The 23,206-nt window shown below is 43.7% G+C and overlaps 1 protein-coding gene across 1 annotated transcript in view; it reads left to right on the top strand.

Annotated features, from left to right (window-relative positions):
- Nucleotides 1–23,206, top strand: part of ptprfa (protein tyrosine phosphatase receptor type Fa) — a 163,656-nt gene that overhangs the window by 49,070 nt on the left and 91,380 nt on the right. Inside the window, exons 8-10 of the mRNA XM_081606667.1 lie at nt 6,047–6,058; nt 7,766–8,035; nt 20,949–21,530. Coding sequence (XP_081462793.1) covers nt 6,047–6,058; nt 7,766–8,035; nt 20,949–21,530 — 864 coding nt within the window. The remainder of the gene's footprint in view (nt 1–6,046; nt 6,059–7,765; nt 8,036–20,948; nt 21,531–23,206) is intronic.

The following is a 23,206-nucleotide window of genomic DNA, read 5'->3' as shown; positions in this document are numbered from 1 at the left end:
TATGTGGAAATAGTGTCTGTTTATTCTTGCAATGCAGTCCTCTGTATTATTGCTCTAAAGGTCTTGCCATACCAGTTTATTCCTCTGTATTTACTTTAGTTTCTTAGTTTATTCTTGCATTTTGTTCTTCATTCATTTCCATTTAGTTTCATTTGATTAGTTTTATCCTCTCTTGGTTTATTGTTATGTCCACTTTAGTTTCTTTCCTGTTGCTACATTTATTTTATCGTTTATTGACCATCAGTAATCTTCACTCATCACCTGCTGTGCCTCCTAATCGTCATGTGTTTCACATCATGTGTTGATTTTTTCACTGTTCAGCGTTGGATTCTCTGTTTTTATGCCATAATTCACATCTAGTTCGTCGCTCCGTTTTATGTCCCGCTTCTCCTGTTTCAGAGTTTTGCGCTATGTGCATTGCTTCTTTTTTTTTTCTTTTTTTTTTTAACCCCTAAGGTGCAGGGCGGTCGGGAAGCGTATCGATGGGGAAAAGGCAGACTGACATAAACCTTTTAAAACAACGGAAACAATTTCTGCATTCTGATTATTGAAATTTAAAAGTGCTGTGTTGTTCTATCACCCCGTTTCATACCGGACCACTTACAGCACCGTGTTAACGCTATAAAATGAAGGCTCTCTATCGTGGTATCACCCATGGAGGGATTTCTTGATTTAAATGGGTTCATTTTTCAGAGGGATACAGTGAGGGTATCGTGATTTTAGCTACCAGTATCAGGAGAACGGAGCTGCGCCAAGAAGCTAACAGAAGCTACAAACACTGAATAGAAGAAGAGCTGCCATCAATACAGTTGCAGCCAAGCATGGTTTAATGTTACACAATACAGTTTTACCAAGTTGCTCAAAGTCTAAACTGGTGTTGTTGTGGATTTAAGGTGTAAAGTTTACCTTCGACCAAACGCCCCCCAAAGGCATCCCAGCGCCCCCCTTTTGTAAAAATGTCCGCCAGCGCCCCCTGCTGTCCTCTGAACGCCCCCTGGGGGGCGGTACCGCCCACTTTGAGAACCGCTATTATAGAGAACTACAAGCTAAGTTATTTTAATTCAACTTAGTGTAATATGTTTCAATAGAAATATCCTACTTAAGAGATTACGCTAATTGAACCATGGATTGTAGTGAATTTTCTTATTTAAAACACCATTCATTTGATCTAATATTGAATGTATGGTTACGTTTTTACAACTAGCATATTTTAAATTTATTTTTTTAACAAAACATAACTCCCAGCCTGGTTCATTACTCAAAACCGCAAGACTGCCGACCTGACTGCTGTCCAGAAGGTCATCATTGACGCCCTCAAGCAAGAGGGTAAGACACAGAAATACATTTCTGAACCAATAGGCTGTTCCCAGAGTGCTGAATCAAGGCACCTCAGTGGGAAGGAAAAAGTGTGGCAGAAAACGCTGCACAACGAGAAGAGGTGACCGGACCCTGAGGAAGATTGTGGAGAAGGACCGATTCTAGACCTTGGGGGACCTGAGGAAGCAGTGGACTGAGTCTGGAGTAGAAACATCCAAAGCCACCGTGCACAGGCGTGTGCAGGAAATGGGCTACAGGTGCTGCATTCCCCAGGTCAAAGGTCAAGCCACTTTTGAACCAGAAACAACAGCAGAAGCGCCTGACCTGGGCTACAGAGAAGCAGCACTGGACTGTTGCTCAGTGGTCCAAAGTACTTTTTTCGGATGAAAGCAAATTTTGCATGTCATTCGGAAATCAAGGTGCCAGAGTCTGGAGGAAGACTGGAGAGTGAAGTTGTCTTGAGTGTAGCAATATAAACAGAGTGGAAAGTCTATTAAGTATTCATCATGAATACTTAATAGACCTTAACCCTAACCATTAATAAAAACAAACGGTAAACACATGGTGCATGAAAAACCTATTGTACAGTTTAAAAGCCACAGACTGAAAGTTAAAAACTAAGGATTGGGACAGAACCTGAGTGGAACAATCAAGAGATTCTTGATTTAGAATCAAATTATTGCTGGTATTGGTATTTTTTCTTTTTCGCTGTTGTAACCATTAAACAATCTCCCCTTCAGTTACAGTAGGTGGAGATACATTGTTGATGTTAGCATTATAAAGTAACTTGCAATTAAGTAAGTATTGGCAAAGCTCAATGTAATTTTTATACAAAAGAGGTGGCAGAGGGTTGTTGTCAGCAGTTGCTGAAAAAGTAATTAGTTACTTTCAAGTGATCAGTAATCCAAGTTACTTTTTCAAAGTAACTATGCCACACTGGCTGAAAAAGCTTAGGTATTGGGGGACAAAAGTGCAGACAATTGGAATCAGCTGAAGTTACACAGACCTTACACAAAAGGTACAATCATAGGGTTATCATAAGCAAGAAACTGAGCAAATCAGAACACAGAATCCAGAAATGAACAAAGAAAAGCCAGGAATTTAAATATCAGATGAAGCAGGTGAGTGACATGACTCATTTTTTTGTATTCCTTTGAATTCATGTAAAGCACTTTAAATTACCTTGTTGTGCTATATAATGTGCTATATAAATAAAATCACATTACTTTACTTGTGACAAAACCTGATGAGCAAGAAGTAAAAGAAACTGACATTTTATTCTAGTTTAAGTTTTTTCATAGTCTAACACCAAAAGAAACTATTCAGGAAGGGGAATGGCAGAATAATTTATGAAAACAGACCTTCCAGAAAAAAAACGAATATTGCAAAAACTATACATCATAACAAAAACCACAAACTAAAACCCAAACACCCAAGAATCATGACACCTTAGCCCAGGGGTGTCAAACTCCAGTCCTCAAGGGCCACAGTCCTACAGTTTGTAGATGTGCCACAGGTACAAAACACTGAAATGAAATTGCTTGATTACCTCCTTGTGTAGATAAGCTCTCCAGAGCCTTGCTAATGACCTAATTAGCAGGTCATTAGCAGGTATATTCAGGTGTGGTGCATCTAAAAGTTGCAGGGCAGTGGCCCTCCAGGATTGGAGTTTGATACCAGACTATGAGCTTTATTAAAAATCAAGGTTTTAAATCTAGTCTTAAAAATAGACAGGGTGCCTACCACACAGACTAAAACTGAGAGACAGAAGGGGAGATTGATAACTGAAGAATCTGCCTCCCATTCTACTTTTTAGGAACCACAAAAACCTGCAGCCTGAGAGCAAAGCACTCTGTTAGGAACACATTGAGTTCATGATAGTGGGATGTAGACCTTTTTACCTACCCCAGGAATTCACAACCGTTATTTTTGCTGTCTACAACCAGCCCAGTGCCAACATTAACCAAACACTGAGTACTCTTTACCTTACCATCAGTGACAGACAATCCATATACCCGGAAGAATGTTTTTTTTGTTACTGGAGATTTTAACCAGGCTAACATAAAGACTGTTCTTCCTAATTTCCATCAACATGTGGATTTTCCAACCAGAGGGGAAAACACACTAGATTTGGTCTACACCAATATCAATTAAAGCTCCGCAGAGCCTCAAGCGGCCCTTGCAGCCAAGCGCCGCTCCGGCCTATAGCCACCGTGGGAGATCCAGCACTGCCGCCCGCCTGCCACCGCGTACGCTCTCGCGCAGTTTAAGCGCGTGTTCGCCAGGGCATACGCACCACTGAGCTCGGCATGGTTCCCTGGTGACCCACCACAAATTTGGTGCAGATCCGTCAATGTAGAGCGGAGATATTGCTGATGAAATGACCTGGAGTCAAATTACAATTCAATCCCGTTGGGCTCTTTAGCAGTGAACAAAGGTCATATGTATCTAGTTTGGTGCCAATCGGGAGGCGCGTGTGTGATTTAGAGACAATCGTGTGCATATGGCCAGGGACTGCCATTTGGCCACGCCCCCACGGGTCAGCCAGCATTGACAGAGTTCATCAGAGGTCATTTTATGTCAGGTTGGAGGAGGATTAATTCCATATGAATAACACAGTACAAGTAAGACATACAGTAGATAAAACAGGTGACTTCCTGTCGGAAGTGGGCGGGGCTAAGGTGATGTCATCATCTGACCATGAGAATGTGATGAGGGTTGGTCAGAATCAGCAAGTAGTGATAGACAATGAAGTGCTTAAATACTGGGAGGTTGAGTGATGGACTGAAGACCAATTTCTTTCTAGGAAAAAGAAAAAAAGAAATTGAGGCCTGAACTGTCTGTGGGTCCCACTATTGTCCTTTATTCCCCATACCCTTTTTATATTTTTTTATTTTCAGCCATGTTCTAATCTGACAGATACAAAAACAGTTCTACAGCAGTCTTTTTCAACACAAAGGATTACAGAAAACTTGCTAAGGCCAGTGGTCGGGGCGCCGAGGCGGTCCATCAACCAGGAAAAGTTAAAAAATTACTGGGTAACTAAATGTTACTGGAAAACATCACCAGTGAAACACTATTGAAACCCACAACTAATCTCAAAAACAACAAATCAAAAAATACAATGAATACCAATCATTTGCATTTCTGTTTAATAAAAATTAAGTCAGTGGCTCCTTAAGCCCCTCCCCCACCCAGTCTGGGATTCAGGGGCCAATAAATGCTAATATTTTAACAAAGACCACAGATACATAAATGTAACATTTGTTTATTGAGATTATCAATGCTGCCAAATCTGATTTAATGGTTTCAGCATACATACAATAAAAATGTTAAATTGTTTAACATGTAAATTGTTTAATATGTAAAATCTTACATATAAATATATATTATAACTTATTGCTTTTTAGGTTGGTCATTGAAACTGGTACGACTTTCTAAATCTCCACGCAGCCACACACATTAACTCTGGCTGACTAAGTGGACAAAGCATTTGATATGGTTTGATGCATCGTGTAACCAGAAAAATAATACTAAAGCCGCTTTCACGGTACGGAACGGTTCCAGCCCTGTTGTGTTCGCATTACACTGAGGTCGCCATCGGACGTAACTTTTCTTTGTAACTAAACAATGGTTTCGATGTAGCGGCTGGCTGTACTCGTTCATCAGAGAGTAGGCGGAGGAAAAAAAACCTCATCATTAGACCAGGTGATTGCACTATATTGAGACGAATCCACTGCTAATTAAAACTAACAATAAACATATTGAAAAGAGCACTCTTTATAAAATGAAATACAGTTTAGTGAGAGGCAGCTGTCAACGGAAAATCAACGTCTAACTCTATATAACAACCAGCGGCCAATCAGCTGCTGGTTCTAAGCAGAACCGCTTGGCCGGCCCGATTGGAACCACAGCTCTTGTGGCTCCATGGGGCCGGGTGGAACCGGTTGCAAGTTGTAATGCGAACACGCTCGGAACCGTTCCGTTCCGTACCCTTCCGTGCAGTGCGAAAGCGCCTTAAAAATAATAAATTAATATAAAACCAGCATGATGAGGTTAGCGCTGGTTCGTTAACCACTAACCTTCTGGCCAACCAGGAACACAGACATAAACTTCATCAGCGCAGACAGAGCCAGGCGCTGGGCAGCGTGTTGAGATGGAAAAGCCGCATAAAATTCTTTGTTCACAAATATAAATCATTCTCACTCGTACCTCTGAAAGCAACTTCTATAAACATATCTTTTAGGAATAAATTTGTTCCGCAAGTGAAACGCTCAGAGCAACAGAGACGCTTGCAATCCAAAAAAACAAACAAAAAAACAAACTGGTTATTTAAAAAAAATTTTTTTTCCTAAAAACATAAAGAAAGCCTTAGGCTGGCGGTGGGGCTAGTAAAGCATGGGGGGCCGCCATGGGGGAAACCCTGGATGACAGAACAAACTCAGAACTTTCTATCTTGCAACTTCTCAACTGAATGCTTCATATCAAGTTTCATCTTGGTGGTGTGTAATATAAATAACATTTAATAAATGTGGCTTTTCATTGCATTTTCAGAAAGAAAATCTTATGTGCAAATTCTGCTTGTTCTTTTTCATTATACTTTGAAAAAGCATATTTTTGCCTCTTTACTGTGTTTTTCCTTGTCTTCCCCTTTTCTCTTTTCTATTCCAATTTTGCACAAACCCCATCATCACTGTACTCCTTCTAAACTACTTTGCAAACTGCTCAGATCAGCGAGAAGGTTGGTTATTTTTCACTCCTTGCCCTCCTAAATTCAATCCCTGGCAGACTGGAGCCGTGCTGTGCCAGCATCTTGCTAGGCGCCCCAGGCCCGTCCCAGCCACTTACCCAGCACTTTAATCTACTCTATAACTAACTTATGCCCACTTTCTTTGACCTACTCCTAGAGCCTGTTGTTGCCTTTTGTTACCTTGTAATGTTATGTGAAAAAGAATTATTTTTGTAGCTTTTCTATGCAGTGTTTGTGAAATTAGCCTCTTTAAAAACAATTTCCATATGAACCTATTCTCAACTGAATGCTTCATATCAAGTGTTGACACATTAATTATTAATGAGTCAACCACCTTGTGTTGCTCATTTTTTATAACAGTCCTTTGCGAATACGAATGTCTGATCAACTGATTGAATGATTAAATAATTAATTGAAGGACTGACTTTAAAAGAATGCCAATGTTACATAGGCAAGAGGCAATGCAAAAGTTAAAGTGCAAAATGACACATTTCTATTTGTTAATTATACTGGAAAATGAGACCATGTATAATAATCTCAAGAATAACAGAAAAAAGTCTATTTGCTGGGAGCAGTGATGGTTTTAACAGCTGCCGCCAGAAAAATGTGCTCTCCAGTGATACAACTAAGTCATACTAAGTCATGAAATGAGAGATATTTCTATTAATTCTACAATTCTCTTTTGTCTCCTGTATAGCTCAGCTTTGAACCAGAGCTAATGTGTGCTGTGCTGTGCTAAAGCTCCCAGCAGCTGTTAAACTCTACACCATCACTGCTCCCAGCAAACTCAATAACATCCTGCACAGTTATTTGCATAGTTTTACTAATTTAAATAACATATCTCCATTGTTGTTGCACAAATTTTATTGTCACTTATTTTAAATAGTCCGTTTTAAAATGCTCAGTTCCATTAATTATATATTTTGTAAATTTTTTAAGCTACCAATTCATTGTCAGTAAACATATACACAGGCTAGGAAATTGCCTTGATATAGTGGTGCAAAAATAAATACACAAAAAAATTGAAATATGAATATGAAAAAAAAAATATACATGGAAATCTGAAAAACTCTTCCCATAAAGTGTGGGCAACAAAGCAGTTTATGTGGCACTTATAGAAACTCTATAACAGTCTACAAGAGTGTTTCTATTTTGAAGTATGTTGAAATTAAGTTTCTGAGATCTCGTCATCTAACATTTCAGATGTTGCCATTCTGTTTATACTGTGTTTGTCTGAACATCCAGGCAACTGGAATATTAATTAACAAATTTGACATCATTTGTGATCATTTGTGCTACTGAGCAAAGCCTTTTCCATGAAGCTCCTCCTTGGCGCTTCAGTTTCTAAGCTGAGCTTCCACTTTAAGAAGCAGTCCTCTCCCTGACTTTGCCATTCAACTCTTACAAACTAGCCAGCAGCAATTAGCAAACATCTGGAGGAACTTTGTGTCTGCTGAGCCCGCCAGGCTGCTGGGGAAGACTTGGCAACTGCGCAGGAAGAAATAGTTGGCCATCAGGATTGAAGCTAAACTGCTTGTGAGGCAACATACAAGCAGTATGTCGCCTCACTCGTTAATATTCATTCATGTTTATTAACCACAACCAGTTGTATTGTGCTCAGGTTGTGCACAATACAACCTGAGCACCTACACTTAGCCATGTCCCAGAATCATGTCTTCTCATTCCTTCTGTCCACAGTCCGGCGTGTGCCTCCTCGTTTCTCCATCCCACCCACTAATTGTGAGGTGATGCCTGCTGGCAGTGTCAACCTGACATGTGTGGCAGTGGGTTCTCCAATGCCTTTGGTCAAGTGGATGAGTGATGAAGTGGAGCTGACCCAGGAGGATGAGCTACCCCTTGGCCGTAATATCCTGCAGCTTACCAATATTAAACAATCTGCTAACTATACCTGTGTTGCCATCTCAACTTTGGGTATGATTGAGACCACAGCTCAAGTCTTTGTCAAAGGTATGGAACTATATAGTTGTGTTAACTACATAGTTTGTGATGTTTAATCCAAGAAATCACATCCAAAGTTAGTTAACAAAAAAGCTAGTGCTGCAGTGCAACAATCCCTTTAAGTCAGGGGTCTGACCCTGACTGACAGTATTGATGTCAATACTGTCCTCAAAAGTAGGGGCCTCTTCAATATCAGACTAGCATTAAGAAGGAAAGATAAGATGAAGACTCCAACAACATTATGTTGTTGGAGTCTTCAATGTAAATTGTTAGTAAAAAAGGGCGGGGAAGTGGAAGGGTCTGGGACTTTTGAGACTCCTTTAAAGTCCTATGTGTATGTTATCGGCACTAGGTACTTTTAATGTATATAATTAAAACGTAGTAGCTACCTTATTTTTAGCACTTAGTTGACTTCACAATCCCTTAAAGTCAACTAGTTAAAATCTCATTGTGTTTAGTTACTGTAGTGCAGTGTGGTATGAAATCCTGAAGAAAAGTGATGTCTATGATGTCCTGCTGGTATCAGGACCTCACCTGGTTTATAAGCTATATATTTTATTCACATATATAACACATGTCTTGATATGTGCTATATATGTGGCTATATGTGAATATAATATATTCACATATGTTATAGGGTTTCCCCCAGAAAACTTGCTAAGCCTGGCAGTCGGAACATTGAGGTGGTTTGTATTAAAAGATTTTAAGTTGACAGGAAATGTAAAAATATTACTGTTACGAGAAGACATCGCCAGTGAAACGCTGTTTAAACCCACAATTAAAAGCAACTAATCAAAAATACAATTAAAATGAATATCGCTTTGCACTTCTGTTTAATCCAAATCAAGTCAGTGGCTCAATAAGGTCCCCCAGCCCTTCCGGGCCCCATAAATACTAATAATTTAACACAGATCACAGGTACATAAATGTAATATTTATTTGTTAGAATTATAAATGCTGCTGAATTTGAGTTAATGGTTTCAGCATAGTTAAATTAAACGTTTTAAATTGTTTAACATTTAAAGGTAAGATTTTAAGGAGCTGGAGAGTTCACTTTGTAAAAGTTCAAACAATATTCATAGTTAGATTGTTTTGTTATCATAGCTACAATCTGATGCTGAGCTTAATCATTGAGTTTGAGATCTGTTTGTTCACAAATACAAATTAGTAAACTGCAATTATTGTCATGAATTGAGTTTTTCTGTGTGTTTATTTCTGGGTTTTGTTTCCTGTGAGTGTCTGTGCTGTCCTGTCTTCCTCCTTGATTGTTCCCAGCTGTTCCTCTGATTACTCCCTGTGTATTTAAGTCCACCTGTTGTCTTTGTCTCTTGACGGGTCCTTGTCTAACGTTTGTCGTATTGTCTATTCTCGTCTGTATTATGTAAGTCGTCTTAGTAGAATTATCAAGTCCTGAGTCAGTGAGCTTGCATTTATTCAGTACTGTTTCTGTTGCTACGGGTGCTGAGCCCCGGACAATACATGGACTGAATATGGCAACATGGCAGAGCCTTCTGCTCTGCAATGCTGCCAGTCTCCCGAACTGTGTCATCCATCCATCCATCCATTTTCTTCCGCTTATCCGGGGTCGGGTCACGGGGGCAGCAGCTTCAGAAGGGAGGCCCAGACTTCCCTCTCCCCAGCCACTTCTTCCAGCTCCTCCAGGGGAACCCCAAGGCGTTCCCAAGCCAGCCGAGAGACATAGTCCCGGAACACCTCACCAGGGAGGCGTCCAGGAGGCATCCTGATCAGATGCCCGAGCCACCTCAACTGGCTCCTCTCGACGTGGAGTAGCAGCGGCTCTACTCTGAGTCCCTCCTGGATGACCTATCTCTAAGAGAGAACCCAGCCACCCTGCGGAGGAAACCCATTTCGGCCGCTTATACCCGTGATCTCGTTCTTTCGGTCATGACCCAAAGCTCATGACCATAGATGAGGGTGGGAACGTAGATCGACCGGTAAATCGAGAGCTTTGCTTTTTGGCTCAGCTCTCTCTTCACCACGACGGACCGGTACAACGCCCGCTTCACGGCAGACGCTGCCCCAATCCGCCTGTCGATCTCCCGCTCCCTTGTAACGCTTCAGGTTGTGTTTAAGGGAGGAGAGGAGGCGGTAGACTCGACTGGACGGTTAGAAACTCACAACTACACTGGTACTGAGAATTCCACAGTGTTGTCCTTTAATAAAACGCTCTTCACCAACCTTACAAGCCCGGTTGAACGGCTGCTACACGTTCACACATGAAATAAGCAGAGTTCAAAGCAACCCGTAACGTCACTAACATAAGAGAGTTATATGTCCGTCTCAGTCCAGGTATTGTAACAATTTGTAACGACTGTTACAATATCCAACTGTAGCAGGTTTCTCAGACGTTCTCTAAAAAGAAACAGCGACGCATACATGACGTCATCTGAGATACTAGAATGTCTTAAAGAGATACTACACAATTACGACTGTTACATATTCCCCCCAGGTCAGAATAGGCTGCCCTCAGCCGAACACAGCAAAGGCACAGTCAATACTTAACAAACCTCCATACATGGATAAGTTGTTAAAAGTAAACCGGGAATATACAGCATAATATTGAAAAGCCGACATACATGGCAGTTTTCAACAACGGCATTATCTACTTTGACGAGTACTGTAAAAACAAAAAAATAAGGCAGGCAGGACGATTACAAAAGTGAAATTCCTTTTTTTTGTCTTTTGAAAATGCTAGAACCCTTAGCATAACGTGTTAAACGTTTGAACATGACCCGAACAAAACGTAAGTGACAGTCACAGAACACTACTGAAACTAGCAAAACAAAGTTCAAACAAGGTCACTTCAGGTTAAACCTGGAGGTATGAAAAGGGTTGGTCCATCTATTGACTGACCAGTCAGTGGTGACCCTCGGAACACGTCTCGGTCTAAAATTATAAGAGACACCAGCAGCACACCCATCGTCCGCAGGGGGAAAACTGTTAAGAGCCGTCTCCAAAGCAGTGTCAGTGTCTTGGACAGGGTCGTGGTCCAAAAAGGCTGGAACAGGATCCGCATATTCCCAATCAGTTTTGACTGGGACGTCATCAGAGACGTCATCAGAGACGTCATCAGAGACGATATCAGCGTCGACATCATAGTCAGGCTCTGGGTCCAAAAGAGCCGGGGAAAAACTGTTGTCTGGTGAAATGGAAACCAAATCTGCAGAAGTGGTTTGCTTTGAGTGTTTGTTAGATGAAGCTGTAGCCCAGGTGTAGAATGGTTGAAGGTTTGCAACATGAAAAACTCCAGCTTTCTCTCCAGTGTCCACCTTGGTTAGACAATAGTTCACGTCGGACATCTTTTTGTAGACACGGTAGGGACCCATGTAGAGAGGCGCCAGTTTTGCTGAAAAGTTAGATGATGCATCCGACTTTGGGTGTGATTTTGCTCTGACCAGATCTCCGACTTTAAAAGAGATTGGGCGTCGTCTTAGATCATAGTAATGCTTTCGCCTTCTATGACTTTCTGTGAGAACTGTACGAGCATGGTCATGAGCATCTTGAATCGAGGCTCTCAGGTGATCTGGGTAAGAAGTCTCAGGGTCGTCCATTCCTTCCCACGACGGCTGAGTGATGAGGTCCAAGGGAGTGTCTAACTCTCGTCCATAGAGCATCATTGCGGGACTCAGGTTTGTACTTTCATGAGGTGCCGTATGCAGCGCGAAACAAACCTGGGGAAGATATTTGTCCCAAGAAGTGTGTTTGTCCTCAATATATGCTCAAATGGCTGTTTTCAACGTGCGATTTACACATTCAGTTGCATTAGTTTGAGGATGGTAGGCAGTTGTCATTCTGTGCTCAGTTCCAAGTGTTGACACAACATGTTCAAACAGGTTGCTGATGAAAGGTGTTCCTCTGTCTGAAATAAGGTATTTTGGGGAACCATGTCGGGCAAATATGTCGTTGATGAACTTATTGGCAGCAACTCGAGCAGTTGCTTCCCTGACAGCACTCACTTCAATCCATTTGGAGAAATAGTCCACAAAAACAAGGATATATGCATTTCCCATTTGTGTGCGGTGGAGTGGGCCGATGTAGTCCACACCCGTGTACTCCCATGGTCTCTGTGGTTGGATTGGGACCATGAGGGCTGCTGGTTTTCTTTGAGTCGGTTTAGTGACTTGGCACGAACGATATGACACCACATATTTCTTTACATCAGAGTTCATGTTTGGCCAGAAGAACCTGAGACGCAAGCGTGCCAGAGTTTTTGCAACACCCAGATGTCCAGCTGTAGGATGGTCATGATAATACTTGAGCAGATAACTACGGAGTGCGGTTAGAGCTAAAAGTTTAATCTGCTTGAGTGGGTGAAGACCGCACTTTGTTTTCGGATCAATGAAATATAAGAGTCCATCTTGTACAATGAACTTTTGGAGATCTTGGTTATCCTCCTCACTCTGTTGGCCATTTTCAAGTTGGCAGAGTAAGTTGGCTGTGACTGGGTCCTCCAGTTGCAACTGACGATCATGAGGACGGTCCGACACAATTACAGCGGGCAGAGCACGAAGATCCATGCTTCCAATCACGGCATAGGGAGGAAGAAGATCCATGGGTGTGTCCACATCTGGGAGGGGATTACGTGAAAGGGCATCAGGCACCTTATTACGTTCTCCCGGTTTGTGGATGATGCTGAAGTCAAAGTCTTGAAGGCGTAGAGACCATCTGGCAAGCCTACCAGAGGGATTTGGTCGAGACATCAACCACTTGAGGCTGCTGTGGTCAGTGTAAATAGTCACATGTAAACCTTCGACATAAGGACGGAAATGTTCCAATGCCCAGATAAGAGCCAGACATTCTTTTTCTGGAGTTGAATAGGGTTTTTCTGACCTATGCAGTGAACGGCTAGCAAAAGCCACAGCTACATCTTTGCCGTTCTCATCCCTCTGCATTAATGCTGCTCCAAGTCCAGCATCACATGCATCAGTGTGGATGAAGAACGGACACGTAAAATCCAGGAATTTTAGCACTGGTGCCGAAGTTATGGAATGTTTTAGAAAGTCGACAGCTGCTTTGCACTCGTTGGTCCAGTTGAACGGCCCGTCCTTTTTAGTGAGGGTGAAGAGTGGCTCTGCATGACTTGCATAATCTTGTACAAAGCGGCGGTAGTAGCCTGTTAAGCCAAGAAACTGTCGCATCCGCTTTGTCGTGGTTGGCACTTTAAACTCAGTCACAGCTCTCACCTTGTCAGGGTCAGGATGAATGCCAGATGGTGTGACACGGTAGCCAAGGAAGGTGAGTTCCAAAAGGCAGAATTGACATTTGCTCAGTTTCAATGAGAGGCCAGCAGATTTAAGCCTGTCAAGGACCTCCTCTAGGTCAAGTAGATGCTGCTCAAAAGTTGGTGATGCGACAACAATATCATCCAGATACACTGCACACGACTTATAAATCAGGCCAGCTAGAACATTGTTCATAAGTCGCTGAAAGGTCGCAGGAGCATTACATAGACCAAAAGGAAGGACCTTGAAGTGAAACAGGCCACAATACGTGATGAAAACAGTCTTAGGTTTAGCCTGTTCGCCAATGGGGACCTGCCAGTAACCTCGAGCAAGATCTAATGTTGTCAGGAACTTTCCTCTTGATAAAAAGTCCAATGACTCATCCACTCGTGGTAGTGGGTAAGAGTCTTTCACAGTCAGCTGATTCAAGCCCCGGAAGTCAACACAAAACCGTGGTTCACGGAGTGGTTTGGTCACAATGACCACAGGAGCCGCCCATGGTCCAGACGCAGGTTCAATGATGTCTTCCTTTAACATCTTTTGTACTTGCTCTTCAATGATTTGCTTTTTAGCTGGGGAGGTGCGATAGGGTTAACTGGCTTTGCATCCCCAGTGACAATGACATGTTCTGTCAGAGAAGTGTGACCTAGATGACCATCAAACAGATCACTGTAGTTATCTATCAACTTTAACAGTCCATTTTTTTCCTCAGGATTCAAGTTAGCTTCTTCAACTTTTTCCTTAAGTGAGAGCTGTGGAGTGTTCTGTAGAGTCATCATTCCACACTCAAGATCAGCCTCCACAAAGTCATTTTCACAGGGTTCATCCAGAAATGGGGAATTGTCATCCACAATTACTGTTCTGGTTGGGACATGAATTGTTAGTGAAGTGCGAGTCATAAAGTCCATTCCAAGAACTAAGGGGGATGAGAGGTCCTGCACTATCACAAATCGTTGATAGACTGACTTGCCCATAAATCCAATGGTCAACCAGGTTACACCTAACGGATTGCAGTCGGTGCCGTTGGCCAGTCTTATGGGTGGGGAATGCCACTGATTCTTTAACGACATATTTTGGGTCTTTTCGGGTATCAGGTCTGCGTTTACTGCTGAAAGCGACGCACCTGTGTCAAGTGTGGCCTCCAGAGCTGTTCCTTTAAAGTTCACTCTAACTCTGAAAGGGGTATTCCAAGATGATTGTGAAGCTCCATCTTCAACGTGATTGAGCATAGGTGGTGAACTTGGAACTGACACAGGCAATGAGGGCGGAGTTACTGACTGGGAGGAGGGTTGGCCCTGTGAAAAACTCTCCCCCCTCTGAAGTTTTCCTGCTTTCTACTCACTATTTGTGTTTCTCTCATCATGTTGGCACTTTCTGGTTCTGCAGGTGCAGTTTGGGGATGCTCTCTAGCAGGTCTTGCAGACTGTCGAGTTCCCTGATACTCAGTGGAACAGTTTGGGCATGTGCGGGATGTAACACCAGGCATGGAACATCTAAAACAGTAGAGACCACCATCATTTTTATTTTTCATCTGGACCCTTGATGGCTGTGACAGGCTGGTGCCGAGAACAGAATGGAGCTCATGGGCACGCAGCACCAAGTCCTTACTGACCTGACAGATGTTCCATACAGTGCCACTCTGTACTTCTCTACTGCATGTTTACAGATAAGGTCAATCTGCTCCTGCTCAGGTGGAGGGTTCCTCAGTCTTTTGAACTCACTGACCATATGGGCCACAAATGTAGGGAGAGGTTCTTCGGGGTGCTGGAAACTGTCTAGGACACCCCTCATAATATTCTCCTGGTTGTCAGCAGGTAAGAACACAGTTCTGAAAAGTCCACAAAATTCAGCCCACATACAGACATGAGAGCTGAGAACATTAAACCACTTCCTTGATGCCTTAGCTAGAAAATGTGGTAGTTCTCTGAGAATCTGTGTGTCTGTTAAGTCTAAATAAGTCTTGTAAGCATTGACAGACTGCAGCCATTCCTCTGGGTGAAGACCACCATCATTAGTGAACACAGGGGGCTCCAATTTTGTTTGGTGCAACGCGGCAGCGAGCACTCTGGTAGTATTAATTAACTCCAGCTTGTGCTAGGATGAATTCAGTTCTGTCTTTTCTTTTTATTTATTTATTTATTTTTCCAAGTACTCACGGCTTCAGTTCGTATTTTCTCTGATGGACTTACAGGCTCGCAGCCCTGATCCGGTACAGAGTTGAGTCCAGTAAGAAATTTCCGAAGGGAGTGTTCAGAAAAAGAAAAAAAAAAGGTCTGCCGCGCGCTTAGCCGATGAGGGGTTTTCCACTTCGCTTCGCCGTGCACACAGGCACATTCAGAAATTATAAAGCAAAATCCATCTCACGTCTAGGCGGTGCAGTTGTTCCAAGTCGTCACGGTAAAGGGTTTAAACCTGGGGCCGTGTTATATTCCAAAAACGCAGTTGAAGATTCCGCTCGTTGCCGTTGAAAAACTCAGAAGTCCGCGCCTGGCCTAGGTCCGTTCGTTCCCATGACTTATGGCGGCGGACGTCCACTATACTGTAAAGTACTTCCACGTTTCAAATATTAGCTGGTAGAAAATACTGCATTCTGAGGTCCAAGAGAAATTGTTCGGGCACCATTTGTAACGCTTCAGGTTGTGTTTAAGGGAGGAGAGGAGGCGGTAGACTCGATTGGACGGTTAGGAACTCACAACTACACTGGTACTGAGAATTCCACAGTGTTGTCCTTTAATAAAACGCTCTTCACCAACCTTACAAGCCCTGTTGAACGGCTGCTACACATTCACACATGAAATAAGCAGAGTTCAAAGCAACCCGTAACGTCACCAACGTAAGAGAGTTATATGTCCGTCTCAGTCCAGGTATTGTAACAATTTGTAACGACTGTTACAATATCCAACTGTAGCAGGTTTCTCAGACGTTCTCTAAAAAGAAACAGCGATGCATACATGACGTCATCTGAGAAACTAGAATGTCTTAAAGAGATACTACACAATTACGACTGTTACACCCTTCTTCCCTCATTCGTGAACAAGATCCCCAGATACTTAAACTCCTCCACTTGAGGCAGTACGACGCCCCTGACCTGGAGAAGGCACTCTACCCTTTTCCGGCTCAAGACCATGACCTCGGATTTGGAGGCACTGAGCCTCATCCTGGCCGCTTCACACTCGGCTGCGAACCGCTCCAGTGAGAGCTGCAGATCACAATCTGATGAAGCCAACAGGACCACATCATCCGCAAAAAGCAGAGATGCGATCCTAAGGCCACCAAAACGGATCCCCTCAACACCTCGGCTGTGCCTAGAAATTCTGTCCATAAAAGTAATGAACAGAATCGGTGACAAAGGGCAGCCTTGGCAGAGTCCAACTCTCACCGGAAACGAGCCCGACTTACTGCCGGCAATGCGGACCAGACTCTGACACCGGTCATACAGGGACCTGACAACCCGTATCAAAGGGCCCGGTACCCCATACTCCCGGAGTACCCCCCACAGGGCCTCCCGAGGGACACGGTCGAACACCTTCTCCAAGTCCACAAAACACATGTAGACTGGTTGGGCGAACTCCCATGCACCCTCCAGGACCCTGCTGAGGGTGTAGAGCTGGTCCAGTGTTCCACGACCAGGACGAAAACCACACTGCTCTTCCTGAATCCGAGGTTCGACTAACCGACAGACCCCTCCAGGACCCCTGAATAGACCTTACCAGGGAGGCTTAAGAGTGTGACCCCCCTGTAATTGGAGCACACCGTCTGATCCCCCTTTTTAAACAGGGGGACCACCACCGCAGTCTGCCAATCCAGGGGAACTGCCCCCGATGTCCATGCGATATTGCAGTCGTGTGAGCCAACACAACCCTGCAACATCCAGAGCCTTAAGGAACTCCGGGCGGATCTCATCCACCCCCGGGGCCCTGCCACCGAGGAGCTTTTTGGCCACCTCAGCGACCTCGTCCCCAGAGATTGGAGAGCCCAACCCAGAGTCCCCAGACTCAGCTTCCTCAACAGAAGGCATGTTGGTGGGATTGAGGAGGACTTCGAAGTATTCTGCCCATCGGCCCACAACGTCCCGAGTTGAGGTCAGCAGCACACCATCCCCACTATAAACAGTATTGGTGCTGCACTGCTTCCCCCTCCTGAGACGCCGGATGGTGGACCAGAATCGCCTCGAAGCCATATGGAAGTCTGTCTCCATGGCCTCTCCAAACTCCTCCCATGCCCGAGTTTTTGCCTCAGTGACAACTCGAGCCACATGCCGCTTTGCCCACCGGTACCCATCAGCTGCTTCTGGAGTCCCACAGGCCAAAACAGCCCGATAGGACTCCTTCTTCAGCTTGACAGCATCCCTCACCAAAGGTGTCCACCAATGGGTTCGAGGGTTGCTGTCGCGACAGGCCCCAACAACCTTGTGGCCGCAGCTCCGATAGGCCGCCTCGGCAATGGTGGTATGGAACATGGTCCACTCAGACTCAATGTCCCCCACATCCCCCAGAACGTGTTCGAAGTTCTGCCGGAGATGGGAGTTGAAGCTCCGTCTCACAGGGGACTCCCCCAGACGTTCTCAGCAGACCCTCACTACACGTTTGGGCCTGCCAGGTCTGACCAGCTTCCTCCCCCACCACCGGAGCCAACTCGCCACCAGGTAGTGGTCAGTGGACAGCTCCGCACCTCTCTTCACCCGAGTGTCCAAGACATACGGCCGCAAATCCGAAGAGACGATGACAAAGTCAATCATCGAACTAAGGACACCCTTATGCTTGAACATGGTGTTCGTGATGGACAATCCGTGACGAGCACAGAAGTCCAACAACAGAACACCACTCGAGTTCAGATCGGGTAGGCCGTTCCTCCCAACCACTGTCTCACTGTCATTGCCCACGTGAGCGTTGAAGTCCCACAGTAGAACAAGGGAGTCCCCAGGAGGGACACTCTCCAGTACCCCCTCTAAGGACTCCAAGAAGGGTGGGTTATCCAAACTGCTGTTTTGCCCGTAAGCACAAACAAGAGTCAGAATCCGTCCCCCCACCCGTAGGCGGAGGGAGGCTACCCTCTCATTCAACAGGGTGAACCCCAATGTACAGGCGCCCAGATGGGGGGCAACAAGTATGCCCACTCCAGCCCGGCGCCTCTCACCATGGGCAACTCCAGAGTTGAAGTACGTCCAGCCCCTCTCAAGGAGACTGGTTCCAGAACCAGAGCCATGTGTCGAGGTGAGGCCGACTATTGCTATCCGGAACCTCTCACACACTAGCTCCGGTTCCTTCCCCACCAGAGAGGTGACGTTCCACGTCCCAAGAGCCAGCTTCTGCAGCCGAGGATCAGACCGCCAGGTTCCCCTCCCTCGGCTGCCGCCCATAGCACAGTGCACCCAACCCCTTTTGCCCCTCCGACAGGTGGTGAGCACATCGGAAGGGGGACCCACGTCTCTTCTTTGGGCTGAGCCCGGCCGGGCTCCGTGGGTAAAAGCCCAGCCACCAGGCGCTCGCCATCGTGCCCCACACCAGGCCTGGCTCCAGAGTGGGGCCCCAGTGACCCACGTCCGGGCGAGGGAAAACGAAGTCCAAAGTTTGTGTTCATCATAGGGGTCTTCAAGCTGCGCTTTGTCTGGTTCCTCACCTAGGACCTGTCTGCCTTGGGTGACCCTACCAGGGGCATAAAGCCCCAGACAGCATAACTCCTAGGATCATTGGGACACTCAAATCCCTCCACCACGATAAGGTGGTAGCCCAAGGAGAGGCCCGAACTGTGTACGAGTTGTATTTCATCATTAAATATTAATTTATTTTCTACCACCTGGGTTTGCCTGTGTTATCCTCACCACCATCCACCCACACTTCACGACAATTATAATGTATTGCTTTTGATGTTGGCCAATTAAACTATTTCCACTGTCCCAGATTTCACTAAATCTAACGCATAAGCTGTTAGTGGTGCTGATGTTTTTAGGTCACACTAAAGCAGCAGTGAAGGAGACCTGCTGCTGCTGTGCAGAGCTGCTCAGGTGTGGGTTAGAATCATGATGGCAAACCAGAAAAAAAAACGCAAAGAACTTTGCATAGTTGTTCCCCCAAACTAACCGACTTAGTTGAGTAATACTGTTGGATGCAGGTAATGTTAGCCAAAAGATGACTAGCAATACCAGTATAGCACCTTAAGCGTGTTAACAAGTAGCCAGTGGTCCCAAACCCCCCAGCTGTGAACTGGTACCGGTCCGTAGACCAATTGGTACCGGGCAGCACAAAAAAATAATTAAATATTTCCACACTCAGCAACATGAGTAAGAAACAGATCAGGTGTCTTTGGAAAGTTTATTTGTGAAGAGGAAAAGGCCCAGAGAAGAGATAGGAGAATGGATTTATTCCGGACCGGTAGGCGAGTCCCACATTCCAAGCCCGCTCCAAGCCCGCATGATATGCGGCGACTGGCTCGCTAATGAGGCAAGGAAGCTTAAACTACTTCGAGACATAGAGACCAAGCACACTGAGCATGGGTGTCATTGTCTCTCATCACTCCTTGATGAGACCGTCTTGTAGCAGAGAAACAATGCACAGGGCTCCCATTGATTTGTCGTTATTGTGAAATAATATTTTCTTGAAAGTAAAATTTTCGTTTTTGCTTCGCATCTGTATCTTATTTTGAAGGGACGTGTAAATGACCAGAGTCAGGGAGATGAGAGGAGAGGAGTAGAGCTTGTGAATCTTAGGTATGGTTTACACGGCACAATTTTGAATTGCCAATTTTCCGAACCTCTGTGACACATGAGCCAATAAAAGTAAAACAGGTTTGATCGGTTCTTGTGTCCAGCAACATGGCAGGAGTCACACACCACACATGAACCGATTCAAATAATGTTGTGTTTTACTAGTCACAAATATAAATGCCCCCCTAAAATAAGCCCCCGTTAAACTCGTCTGGAGCCAAGGCTGACGCTGACGTGTTGAGATGTAAATAATTGTTTGTTCACAATTATGTGAACAAACAATTATGTTTGTGAATTATGTTTGTGAACAAGCATCATTGTTCACAAAGATAAATCATTTTCACTACTCCCTCAATGTGCACCTATGAAACCGTGACTACAAATTATTCCTGTGGTTCACAGAGCTGCACAACCAGAGCCAACGCGGTTCGTTTTAAACTCCTACCTTGAAAGTTCTCCAAAGACCATAATTCCTCACAGAGAATTGATGCAAATATCCGTACAGGTCACCCTGTGTCCAGTTTGAGTGAAAGGAGGCGCGCGATGAGGTAAACTTAAGAGATAAAGCAGAGGCACCAGATGTGTGATTGGCCTGCTCTGCTGGCTTTAAATGCGTAAACTATAAACCTATCTTTTATCAATAAATGTGCTCCGCGATTGAAACTGTCAGAACAGCAGAGACTTTAAGATTAAAAAAAATAAATTAAGTGATATGTATTTTTTCTTATAATACACTGGGGGAAACCCTGTATGTTATTCACATATATAGCATATATATGTTATGCGATGTTATTCACATCATTCACATCCTGTACACCTCTTGCTTTGCAAACTGTATGGTTAAAAAGTTTAATTATTAGCATAATATTTAGTAATATAAGCTAAAAGACTTCCAATACAATTAAGCAGTTGGGTTTATGTGAGAACAGAAATCATTTTTTGTCTTGCTAAACCTCCTGTCTTAATTTTCTGACAGCTCTTCCGAAGATGCCCATCTTTCTGCAGGTGGTAGAGACCACAGCCACCAGTGTTACTTTAACATGGAAGTCTGGGAACGCCGAGCCTGTGTCCTACTATTTGGTTCAGTACCGTTCTAAAACTTCTGGCAATGATTTTCAGGAGATAGATGGTGTAGCCTCAACTCGCTACAGCATTGGCGGTCTTAGCCCCTTCTCTGAATATGAATTCCGTGTCCTGGCCTCTAATAGTGTTGGGCGTGGGCCTCCAAGCAGTATTGTGGAAATTCGTACAGGTGAGCAGGCACCATCATCACCACCGCTTCATGTACGGGCACGATTATTGAGCTCCACCACCATACTGGTGGAGTGGGAATTTCCTGAGGAGCCAAATGGTCAACTGCAAGGTTATCGGATCTTCTACAGTTCTGAGCCCACTAATCCACTCAGCACCTGGCAGATACATAACACCAATGACAGCAAGTTCACGTCCATCTCAGAACTCACGCCTAACATCACTTACAGCCTAAGGATGCTTGGCTTCACATCTATGGGAGATGGGCCACTGTCTGATGTTCTGCAGTTAAAAACCCAGCAAGGAGGTGAGGGTCCCCCACAGTAACTATTGTTTTTTTTACTTCCCTTTCCCGCTATTATTATTATTTTCCCATAAATATCCTGGATTGGGCTGCCTGCTCTTACATTAGTTGGTATACAATTCCCTTCCTTTGCTCTTATCTTAGTCCCCTGGTCCGATTACATTACTCTATGCTTGCACCCCCTTCCCCTGCTCTTACAATTTCATGTGTCTTGTCTTTCAGTCCTGTCTCCCCCCATGGATGTGCTTTCAATGCTGCAAAACATGTGCAGCAACAGGCAATTCAAGGTGCTTTACAGCAAGCATATAAAGCACCTTGCTCATGAGGCAACAAAGAACAAACATGACATTTTCTCAAACGTCATCAAAATAATCAACAATCATAAAATATTTCAAATAAGACCAAGCTTAATGTTCCAGTTATTAATCAAAATCCACTTTTTGAGATTTATATTATCACTCATCAAAAACATACTCGGTGGGCAAGCAAGCTCCCACTTGTCATAATTTGGGGTAGTTCAGTGTTTCTCAACCTTTTTCGGCCCAGCGCCCCCCCAGCCTTTATCCAGGTCCCTCTCTGCCCCCCACCAAAGAATTTGCAGGCTATTTTGCACTGACCATTATTTTATCATTAATATAACTATCACTATTGTAGATGTTTTGATTTTTATGCTTGTTTCTGTATTTATCATCAAAAATAATTTCCCAGAGAACAAAAAAGTCATGGGAATAGAAATTATTTTCACAGGCGTCTATGAAAAATGCAACAAACATTCAAGTTAAAATCTGTAGGTCTAACAGCAGCCAATCAGAGTGGAAAAAATATTCTTATTTTGTGCCATTTTCTAGTTGTTAAATATTCCACAAAATGACCAGATAAAAGATGTTCAACATGCCAGTTTAAACTGATCTATTTGCAAAACGACTGAGCTCTGCAACATTAAAACATGGATAGAACTGTAACTACATTAATCATAACTCTTCTTCTCTTCAGTGTTTGTCAGTTTCTGGTGGTGCAGCTCTGTGCTGCCTTCAGGAGAATGGGACATCAGAGTATCATCCATAAAACTTCACCCACATGGCATTTATTGTGCAAACCAGAGCTTTCAGTGGAAAAATAAAAGTTCCAGATCCTTTTAATGCCAAACAAATATGAGACAGAAACATGGATTACATCTTTATATAGACCTGTCTATTGATTATAGATTAATAGTTTTACTGGACAGAAATTAAAAAACAAATCTGGTTCTTATTCAAATCCTAATGAGTCAAATTGAAAGTGTCATGGAGTCATCAGCCTCATGACATTAACACTGACATGAAAAATAATACTGAAGAAATTAATATATCAAATCTAATTAAAAACATAAATAAGTGATCAGTTCTTTACCGTTATGGTCTGTAAGATATATTTATTCTCAGTACTAGATATGTTCTTAAACCCATGACATTTCAACAATATTATTTTACTTTTTATCTGGAAATAGTGTCGGTTTATTCTTGCCATACAGTCTCTGTATTAATTATTGCTCGAAAGGTCTTGCCATACCAGTTTATTCCTCTGTAAATACAGAGGAATAGTTTATTCTTGGATTTTGTTCTTCATTCATTTACATTTAGTTTCCTTTGATTAGTATTATCCTCTCTTGGTTTATTGTTATGTCCACTTTAGTTTCTTTC

Source organism: Poecilia reticulata, chromosome 4, assembly GCF_904066995.2.
Source record: "Poecilia reticulata chromosome 4, P_reticulata-male-v2, whole genome shotgun sequence".
Taxonomy (NCBI): domain Eukaryota; kingdom Metazoa; phylum Chordata; class Actinopteri; order Cyprinodontiformes; family Poeciliidae; genus Poecilia; species Poecilia reticulata.
The sequence above is the reverse complement of the archived record's forward strand: the minus strand, read 5'-3'. Positions and strand labels throughout refer to the sequence as shown.